Source organism: Etheostoma spectabile, chromosome 16 (assembly GCF_008692095.1).
Source record: "Etheostoma spectabile isolate EspeVRDwgs_2016 chromosome 16, UIUC_Espe_1.0, whole genome shotgun sequence".
Taxonomy (NCBI): Eukaryota; Metazoa; Chordata; class Actinopteri; order Perciformes; family Percidae; genus Etheostoma; species Etheostoma spectabile.
Genome location: NC_045748.1, coordinates 13,959,449 through 13,970,638, shown reverse-complemented (window position 1 = coordinate 13,970,638; position 11,190 = coordinate 13,959,449). Strand labels below are relative to the sequence as shown.

At 42.0% G+C, this 11,190-nt stretch overlaps 1 protein-coding gene and 1 long non-coding RNA gene across 2 annotated transcripts in view; both read left to right on the top strand.

Annotated features, from left to right (window-relative positions):
• Positions 1-8,081, top strand: part of LOC116704517 (uncharacterized) — an 18,194-nt gene extending 10,113 nt beyond the window's left edge. The window contains exon 3 of the long non-coding RNA XR_004335702.1: positions 8,070-8,081. This is a non-coding gene — a long non-coding RNA (uncharacterized LOC116704517). The remainder of the gene's footprint in view (positions 1-8,069) is intronic.
• Positions 8,082-9,489: 1,408 nt separating this feature from the next.
• ptger4b (prostaglandin E receptor 4 (subtype EP4) b) overlaps positions 9,490-11,190 on the top strand; it is a 4,289-nt gene continuing 2,588 nt past the window's right edge. Inside the window, exon 1 of the mRNA XM_032540064.1 lies at positions 9,490-10,620. Coding sequence (XP_032395955.1) covers positions 9,841-10,620 — 780 coding nt within the window. The 5' untranslated portion in view covers positions 9,490-9,840. The remainder of the gene's footprint in view (positions 10,621-11,190) is intronic.

Genomic DNA, 11,190 nt, shown 5'->3' with positions numbered 1-11,190 from the left:
CGGCGAGTCTGCGCCCTCGACTTTTGCACGACTTCTTGTGATACATTTGGTGCAAAACTAATTTGTACCAGTGGACTCAGTCTGTGGAGCTCTGAGCCAACAGGACGGCCCGAGACAGCAGGGTGTCTATCGCCAAATGAGGGTCAGCTCTGTCCGGCTTATTTATGTAACATGAAAGCTAGCTAGCTAGTTAGCTAACTAGCAGCCAGCTCGCTTCTAAATACTGTAAAACCTTTTAATTATCTCAACACTTTTAACAGTCAAACTGAAACACTGGCGGTGAGCTCCAGGTCCTGCAGCCGCGGACGAACCGCCATCAGTGGGGCTCGGCCAGCGTGGAAACATTGCTAGAAAGCTCCGCTGCCGACCTCAACCTGATCTGATCGGAGCTCCAGCGGGACACAGAGCGCTCCAGAACCGGTAGCAACGGCACAACCCCCCTGGAGCTCACCGCCAGTGTTGGTGGAATAGCAAGCTAGCGTTAGCGAACTATAGCCAACCAGCACGGTTATAAATAAATAAATTTTCTACCTTTCCACCTACTCTATCTATAAAGTGTCTTGAGATAACTCTTGTTATGAATTGATACTATAAATAAAATTGAATTGAATTGAATTTTAATTTATAAGGCACGTATTATACCCACTGATGGCGGTCTGTCCGAGGCTGCAGGACCTGGAGCTCACAGCCAGTGTTTCAGTTTGAGTGTAAAAAGTGTTAGGATAACTCAAATTTATTTATTTATAAGCGTACTTGTAAATTAGTTTTGCACCAAATGTATCGCAAGAAGGGTTGCAAAAGTCGAGGGCGCAGACTCGCCGCTGTGTGATGCGAGAGAGCACATTGCACCGACAGATTCGAGAGGTTGTAATCACTGAGTTGTGATTGTACTGGAAAAGCAACTGAAATGAGAAAAAAAAAATACGAGTATAGATTCTTTTCTACAAGCTCTCAAATCCTATTCTACCAGTGCTCATATTGCATCTACGAGTACAGATTTTTTTACAAGCCCTCAAATCATGTTCTCACATCGCATTTACGCGCTCTCACATTTTGCACCATATTTACCTTCATACAGCCGCCACTTATGGGTGCCCACAGGAGGAGTTACTAAACACTTATATCTGCTCACAACTACAATAATGTGTGTTATAAACCATTCGGTAGAGGTGTGTATGTTGTACTTCTTAAATGTTAAATAGCAATCATAATACTTAATATCAACATTTTTAGATGTTGTATAAGTAATTGTTTAAAGTATATTGTTTTAGGGATTGTTAAAAAGCTTTGTCATCAAACATTAGTGTCTTTCAGAGTCTTTCTCAGTCGTCCATTATCAGAGCTCTGTTTAGCGAGCAGGCTGCAGCCAGTTTAAGAGCTCCAGCTTTACGCCTTCAGTTATCTCTTAGTGTTTGTTTGTTTTCCTTTAATCTCTTTAACAGCAACTGATACCAGTGGTGATATCATTTATGGAATGTTTATTGGTCTTAAATCCAGATTGCATCGTCGTCCCAATGGTTCCACCTTTAATCCATGCCGTTCCACAGAACTGGGGGAGTAACCTGACTCCCCCGGGGGGTTTACTCCTTACTAACAACATGGGAAGCTTGTGTGGGAAGTTTGATTAGCTGGATTTTCTCTTGAACAAACATACAAACATGGACACATATATATGATGGCCTTCTGTCTTTTTTTTTGTGACTCAGAATTGTTCAGTGATGTTTTTTTTAGAATAATTCATATTGAATTTAGTTGAAGGAATGCAAGAATTGACAGCAAAGTATGGACAAATCGGGACTTGCCTTTCAGTGCTCTGTTTCCTTATTTAGAACAAAGAGGATCTTTAAGCTTTAATAAGGATCTCAAACTGTTGACATCTAAACCTGTGTGAGAGCAAAACATGTGGGGGAGGAGAGATGAGGAGTGGTGGACTTGGTGCATGTAAACCTCCCTGGGGAACTCAAAAATGTCTCTATTTTCCCAGGCTGCAACAGTTTTTAGTTTATTGAGTGATCTGCATTTCTTTTTTACATACAAGGAAGTATAAGTTCAGTAATTACAACATGCCCTTAAGTCTAAGATATAAGAGCATTAAAAACAAAATGTTCTTCAGACCCCCCACATCATTTTATAGACAGCTGTCTGTCTGTCATCAAATTTGCTTGAATTTTCTTGAATAATGAAGTCCAATTAGATTTGGGAGCAGGGCCACGCTGCAACCACATCTCCTATCACCTGTCAAGCCTACTTATACCTGGATCCTGCATTGTTTGTCTCAGATTTCTCAACTGACCCTCCCTTTCCCTTCATTAATTTTCCTTCCTACCTAATCTTCTCATCCTTCACTCCTTATCCCTTCCTTTTCAATTTGATGCACACCCTTCTCGTGTTTCATTCTAGGTAGCGTCTGGGGTACTTTAGAAATGACCCAGAAGTCTCATACTGGTCTACTGGAAATAGACCAGAAAGGGAATACTTGTAGTAATAATATTAATAATAATAATAGTAATAATACATTTACTTAAATCACCTTTCATGACACACAAGGTCACTTCACAAAATATTTTAGCTGCAAGCAGCAATTCACGTTTTTTTCTCAATGGCAAATTCAAAGTAATTTCCAAGCTCAAACCTCAATTTGCATCATTCCACCTCCAGTTATTGTGCATTTAAAGTACCCCATAGTAGTCAATTTGAATGAGACTTGGAGCGTATAAGTGAGGTCTTAATGTAGACATTTCCTGGAAGTTCTGTTTTGATTGGACAACCATTTAGTCATTTATAGCCTGATTTGTGCAATAGCACTTGCAGTTTGTTTGCATTTAAAATGCCCCCTTGTGTTCAATTTGAATGAAACTTACAGGGCGTGGTTCAGATACTTATGAGCACATATCCTGAGAGATTTGTAATGATTGGACAATGAATATGTGATTTATAGTAAAATGTGTGTAATGCCACTCATCTATCTTGCGCTTGTAGCACCTCCTAGTGACATATGTATATAAAACTGTCTGGGTATTCTGGGGTACTTATCTGAACATACCCTGTGAGTTTTGTAATAATTGGCCTCACAGTTGATGATTTGTGTTCATTTATGTCCAGAGCCACGCCCTTTTCAAAGTTCATTGGTCAATAACTTGAGGGTAATTGAGATTGAGGAGATCTTAAAAAGGTGTTTTCAAAAAATTTCAAATGCCGGAAAATGTTTATAGGCGAACCGTAATGGTCTTTGAGGCGTTTTGTAGAACACATCAAGCTGCACCTGTATGAGAAATTTCAAGTCAATCGGCCTTACGGTGTGGGGGGCGTGGCCTTTCAAAGTCTGCATTTTAAAGCCTTAATTACAGCAACTATTGTTTTTGGAATTTCTATCTTTTTTGGATACTTTAAGATTCATGTAAGCCTGGATTTTTTTCTGTTATAATAAATTATACACCTGCATCAGCCCTGTTGTTGTGCATTTTGAGTCTTCGCTGCTGACCAGCAACCCAGAGGTTGTGCTGCTCAACAACCCAGAGCCCACGCTGGTCCCGGTCAACGTCACATCTTTGCCTGGGTTCCAGTTGGCGGTCCAGCCAACTACTGCTCCCTGTATTCTGTTAGCGGCCTGGCCGACTCACCTCAGCTGCTGCGTTCCCCAGATTCAGTTCTGCAACTACCTGCCCCTGATAAGCAGCAGCATCACCAGGAATTAGCCTGGCAGTCCCTGGTTTCCCCATTTCCACAGCCTCAGCAATCCCTGGTGTCCCCTGTTGCCAGCTTCCTACTTTGCTGACTTGTTGTCTGTCTGCAGTCTTGTTTACCTAGAGCCTGGCTCAGGTCTCCAGGTAGACTGCTGTCCTCCTAAGGGCCTTTGTTACCTGCTGCTTGCTCAGGCTCCAGAAGGTCTTTGCCTTTGTTGCCAGCATCAGGGTCCTGCCCGGCCTCCAGACGGTCTTCGTCTTTGCTGTTGGCATCATGCCCCGTCTCCACAGAGTCTTTGCCATCGACGTCCTGCCCGGCCTCCAGAGGGTCTCCGCAGTCTGTGTCTTGTTTGGCCTCCAGAGGGTGTCCGCCTTCAACGCCCTGCCTGGCCTCCAGAGTGGTTACGCTGGCCTGAAGTACCTGTGCCCCCGGTGGCTTCTCATGCCCCCCCTCTGGCCTCCTGTGCCCCGGCTGGCCTACTGTGGCCCCCTGGCCTCCAGTTCCTCTGCCCCCGCTGGCCTCAAGTTGCTCTGCCCCCGCTGGCCTCCAGTTCCTCTGCCCCCGCTGGCCTCCAGTTCCTTTGCCCCCGCTGGCATCCAGTTTCTCTGCCCCCGCTGGCCCCCAGTTCCTTCTGCTCCCTGGTCACTGTTCTCTCCTGACTCCCTACACCCTCCCGGGTTCAACTTGAACTTTCTGTTGTTCTGGACTTTAAAATCTATTTTAAAGACTGTGGGATTTTTGTCTGCAATCCCTTACATTGGAATTGGGTTAAGAAGGGACCTCTTTGCTGATGGACAACCCACAGTTTGTCATATATTTTAGTCATAACTGAGTAAAATATGGGTCTCAAGATCCTTATACTGACACCAAGAGGCAATTTCATGCAGATGTAAAATATCCACATAAAGAAAAGTGTATTATTTTGTGGTCACCTGTGTTTCAACAGTTTAAACAGATATTATCTTTAAATATGCACAGTACTATTACTTAACTGTTGCCAATACTAAAACTAAGTAATATGACAGTTTATTTTGATTAGCAGTGGTTCAAGGTTGTAACGACAGGCCCCAGTGCACGCTATTATGACTGGCGCTAGCTAGTGCACAGACACAGACACAGACACATACACACACACACACACACACACACACACACACACACACACACACACACACACACACACACACACACACACACACATAGACACAGTCTGCACTGTCTATATTTACGCCCCTGTCAATTACCCAGAATCTAGAAGCAAATCAGTGCTACGTTTTGCTTGAAAAAGGTAGTGAGGTTTGATGGGAACAGGTGGTCCGAATATGGATGAAGATGTTTTCATTTTGAATGAAGCTTTGTGAACAACTGTGGCAAATGCCACCCATCTGTGCTTCTGCGGTACATCCAGCATTAGTATTGTGTAATCTTGAAAGCAATACAAAACAAACTAGTGTTTACATCTGCAAATTTAGTTTTTTGATGTTCATGCTTGTTGAAGGATTTATTTGTTTATGTAAGTCAAGTATGGAGACACAACACACAAAAATAGGGGGTTGTATCACTTTAAAGAGGTCTATGAAGACCATAGGGAAATCAAATTTATAGCACAGGCATGATTTGAGTAGATGACAACTATAATTTGACTTAGAAATTGCTCGGTGCCACCTGATTTGAAACACATATTTCATGAAGTGCACAACACCATTTGTTTCTGCACACAATGATGTGGTGAAATTATAGAGATCTGATATTGTCCACATTGGAAGAAAAGAGCAAAATTAAAAAAAGAAGAACTGCACATAGTTAAAGTGGACTCATTATATTGCAATGTTATGTTTAAATCCTTTAATGTTTAAAAAAACACTTTATTTTTCTTATACTGCCAATGGCTGTGGCACCTGTCTCTTTAAGTCCCCCTCCCAAAAAAAGCCCAGTCTGCTCTGATTGTGTTGTTCCACTCTGGAGCCTAAGACTGACTGCAACGGAGTATATAGCTGGACTTTGTACCATGAAAAATCATCAATAAATGCTTTTAAACCAAATACTACTCAACCAGACATGTCCCAGCAGTGATGTGACCCAAAATTGGGGAGAAATTACCAACACTGGCTGCCAAGATTACAGCTATCTGACACTAGCATGCAGCTACTGTTGTTAGCAGTGGACACGAACAGAACATAGCAGGACTTTCTATCGTCAAAAATAGATAAAGACATAAACAAAATACTACATAACATGATAGAAATGTTTTAGGGGTATTGTGACCCGGAATTTGGGAGAATTAACCACATTGGCTGCCAAGATTACATCTTTTACTGCTGTTAGCATGCAGCTACATGAAACAATGTTAACACCACAATAGCTCAAGAAAACAGTCCAGTCCTGCCTGGCTGGCTGGAGCAGATGACCAATTATAGAAGACCTGCTTGGAGTTGCATAAAACTCAGAAAAGCCAAAAATAGAAAAAACTGTTGAAACTGGAGCGTTCAGAACAGTTGGAAATCTGAACGTTTTAGCTCACAGGGATTTATCTGAAACACGTTTACCTCATTAAGGTAAAGGTAAAGGTATTTTATTCACATACACATAGATGTAGCGACGTTCATTCTCTGCATTTAACCCGTCCCTCAAGGGAACAGTGGGCAGCCCTTTACAGCGCCCGGGGACCAACTCCAGATCCAAGCCAATACCTTGATCAAGGGCACTGACTGGAGATCCTAATAAAGGTTTTTTGATGGTGGGGGAAATCGGAGTAACCCCACACAAACACGGGGAGAACATACAAACTCCACACAGAAAGGCTTGGAACGACCTGGATTTGAACCCACAACCTTGTTGCTGTGAGGCCACAGTGCTAACCATTGGTTATGCTTATTTTAAGTTTTGGCCCCGTCTGACATGAAAACCCAACACAATGATATGACAGGAAATACGGAAAAGCATAATACTTCCAGTTTAAAGGTTCCATGACATGGTGCTCTTTGGATGCTTTTATGTAGACCTTAGTGGTCCCCTAATACTGTATCTGAAGTCTCTTTCCCGAAATTCAGCCTTGGTGCAGAATTACAGCCACTAGAGCCAGTCCCACAATGAGCTTCCCTTAAGACGACCATTTCTGAGTCTGTAGCTTTTGAGGACACCTATCGCCTATTCTAGCCACTGGGGGACCATAGGCAGGCTGGGGGAACTCATATTATTGTTAAAAAAAACTGAAATGTTCATGCTATGGGACCTTTAAGGTTTAAAAAATATTATGCCATGAAGATCTTCCCCTCAGCCTCATACCACAAAATTACCATAGTAAGCAGATGATATGATTTGAATTTGGAGCAATGTGCTAAAATGTACACATTGATGAGGAGAATGTTACTGCACTTTAAGTGAAAGACGTGCCTTCCCTTCCTCTTTGTTCGAAAGAAAGCTTCAACCTGAGGTCAAAAGGAGTGCCGCCTCAGAAGGTTTCATTCAGTTTAGCGGAGGAAATGACACATTTTCAGCATGCACAACTGATCACTCCACCACAACACTAACATCCTGCTCTGAAACATTTTGTTTACAGATAACAAATAACAGGTTTGTTAGTTAGTCCGTTTGATTCAGTGAACACACTATCAACTTCCTGACTATGGTGTCCTAACAAACTTTAAGATATTTATCTGCTGCAGCTGTTTTTGCGGATTGTTTTGCTGCTAAAACAATCCGATTGCCTCCAAGTAAAACAGAATGACAACAACAACAAAAATGTCTTGGCGCTGGTGAAATATAGCATAAAAAACAATATCAGACTGAAGATTATACAATGGTTCTGTCTTAAAGTTGTGTTTGTACGTTACTTAAAATGAATTTAAAAAATCAATTACTTTAATAATAGATTTTAAATCTACTTCTAATTCAATTAGGCTTTTGTTTAGCAACTTTGCAAAGTATCATGCTGACTCAATGGGGTGTTTATAAGATGGGAACTTGTGGTTAAGAGATGCACTTACCACAAGTTAAAAAGTACATTTAGATGACGCAGGTGTAAGTTCACATGTCAACAACCTTTGTGGGCTAAGGGTGAGAAACAAAATTATCTAATAATGTACGTATAGTATTGGCTTAATTTTGTAGAAACATTTTCTTATTTTCTGCACTAAGTTTCTACATGTAGAGCTGACTTTTTAGTATATTGGATCAAAAAAGCATGTATATGTATGCATAGATATTAAGATGAATTAAGAAAACTTGGTCATAATTTAACAGGCTGAATTTAACCAACAAAAAAATAAGCAGCTCAGAGTCCATAATAGGCTAAAATATAGACCAAACAGACTGATAATTAGGAGACTTCTGCAGGAACGAAAGGTATTCATCTTAAGGTATTTTATATGAAATATCATAGTTAGTAATTACATGTAGCGGAGTAAAAAGTTCAAGTTGGTCTGTTATTGCCGTTAGCACCTGGTGCTGGGTATTGTGCATGGGTTTAGGCAGTGTCCCAGAGGAGGTTGTCCACTCTCATCCCAAAGAGGTCTCTTAGTGGCAAGGAATGAGGCAGTTGGACTTGGGTGCAGTAGCTGGCTATCGTTGTATTAGATTACTAGACTGCCCACACAGCAGACGCTACATGGCAAATTTATTCATGGGTTAGCCCTGCGCTAGACTCGCTTTGGCAGACCTTTTTACACAGCGCTGTGGAGGAGGATCTGGCTAGTCCACACAGCATGAAAAAAAAAAAACGTGCTCTGGTTTTCTGGCATTTCTTTAAACCAGTCAAAACCGTCGTGGGTGGCGCTAAGTGCCGGACGGAGCCCCGGTACCGCTGCAAAATCGCCTCGGGTAGGAACTTGTATTGGTGGAACATGTGTACGTTCAAAAGTAGTTTTAGTCGTGCAACAGAAAACTCTGATTGGACAGATAGTCTAGCGAGCTGTCTGGATTTACCCTGCAGAGATCTGAGGAGCTGTTAACCATAGTCCTCAAAAATCAACCGGAGTTTAAAATTCCAATACAAAGAGAGAGGAAAGTAACGGACATCCGGCCTAAAAGAGTGACATCCGGGGGAATTTCCAGCGGTATCAAAGCAATCCCAGAAGTGGTAACATCGTGGATATAGACTAGCCCAGTGCTGTTAACCATGTTTAAAACAATCATACAATAACTTTATGAGTATGTTGAATGTTGTTGGAACATTTTAACTTTATGGAACGGTTTAGCCACCAAGCATTAATGTGAGCCACTTGTTCGCATAGCACAAGCTTAGATTTAGACTTAGACTTAGCTTTATTAATCCCTTTGGGATGACTCCCGCAAGGAAATTAAAGTTACCAGCATCCAATACAGCGTGAGAAGGAGAAAAGAAGAATACAATATAAAAAACACAAAACACAATGATTAGCTGGATCGATATTGAAATATTATTACAATAAATTAGGTGTACTGTCTACTGTATTACTGTATTACACAAAGTGGCATGTAATTAATAAAATAAAATATGTTGTGAAGCAGAAAATTATGGATTACTGCTACTGAGTATAATTCCAGTTACTCTCAAAGTATCATCATGTGTGGTTTTGAAGAAGTTAGAGCCTCTACAGGGGGTCAAAGGTTACATGATGACAGGCTTAGTGTCATTGATTAAAATTACAGATTTTTAATTTTGTTAAGTGCATTGATCCTTTTTAAAGTAACGGCACTGCTGATGTCAACGGACAGATGATGAGGGGGGTGATAGATTCAAATGAAGAAATGAAACTAGATCTGTGACGTTACACAAATGTTCTCTCAATGCACGTGGTGCCTGGCTGCACTACTTCTTAAACAGCTCACTGGTTGCATTGAAAATGTAGAGGAGGAGCTGCCTTGATAAGTGGCCCAGGAGGAAACACTGTCTCTGTCAGTTTTGAGTGTGCCATCAACGTAAGCGCATCTCGCAGTGTCGGAGCATCGCTTGCAAACCAAAACTACAAGAGTAAACACCTTCATCCTGTGGATTGCTCGTGGTTTCTTTAAGATTATGGAGTTTAAATTGTGTGCGTAAAAGGGACATTTGGAAACGATGGATTTGCCTCTTGTCGGAGAACCTGAAGAATGTGCATTAATGCGAAATGTCACTACTTCGGAAGTGAGAGGAGAATATTTGCTTAGTGTGAAAGAGTGAAAAAAGTTCCAGCAGGTATGAACTCCACGGCAGCAGCGGGGAGATTTCAACCGCCCACCATCCCGGTGATTATGTTCATCTTCGGGGTGGTGGGGAACGTCATCGCCATAGTGGTTCTGCGGATATCACGAAAGGAACAAAAGGAAACGACTTTTTATACACTTGTGTGTGGCCTGGCGGTGACAGACCTCCTGGGCACACTGCTGGCCAGTCCTGTCACAATCGCCACCTACGTGAAGGGCGCGTGGCCGGGAGGGGATCCACTGTGCCAGTACTCCGGCTTTATCCTGCTCTTCTTCTTCTTGGTCCAGCTCAGCATTGTGTTTGCAATGTCAGTGGAGAGATACTTGGCAATAAACCATGCGTATTTCTACAACGAGTACGTCAACCAAAAACTTGCTGCTTTGACTCTTGTGGCCATATACATTTCCAACATCGTGTTTTGCGCGCTGCCCAGTTTGGGGCTCGGGCAGGTGAAACTCCAGAGACCGGAGACCTGGTGTTTCATTGACTGGCAGAACAACCAAACAACAGTCGCGACTTTTAACTTGATGTACGCGGGTGTAAATTCAGTCATCGTGCTTGCCACTGTCATTTGCAACGTGATGGTGTGCGGGGCTCTGATCCTGATGCACAAGCGGTTCATCCGCCGCACGTCTTTGGGCACGGACCAGAGGCGCATCGTGGACCTCAGGCGCAGACGGAGTTTCGGACGATTAGCCGGAGCAGAGATTCAGATGGTGATCCTGCTTATAGCTACCTCCGCTGTGGTTCTCATCTGCTCCATACCTTTAGTGGTGAGTATCTGACACATTTGGCACCGGGTATGTGCGCAATCAATAAACGAATAAAGGAAATGCAGTATGCCTACAGCGTAATTCACCAGAAAGTAATGAAATGGATATGAGTCAACATAGAAATAAACAAAGAGTGTGCGCTCTTATAACAGCAAAAACACCAACAGAAGATGGTACCGAATGAATTAAATAATAAAACTATAATAAAAAAAATAATAATAATCTGAACCTTGTGTTTTAGATATTTGTGGTTAGGTGACGCATTTCTCTGAGGCACAAATCAGTTCCTCCGTTTGTGGTTTAAAACAGCATTTACAAAGTTTTGGTGTAAGCATTTTAGAAAAATACGTGTATATATGATATGCTTAAACTTTGTGTTATTTGCAAACAGTCCCTGAGAGCTTGCTCATTTAGGCAAAACTCCCATCGCCAGACACCAATGTTTTGGCTACTATAGCCAACTAAAAATAAGCCTTGGGGAGCAAAGGGTCAGAACGTGAATTTCCGCAGGTGTTTGCTCGTGGGGTGCGGAATGACAGACAGACATTTTTTTTTTTTTTTTTAAGTAAT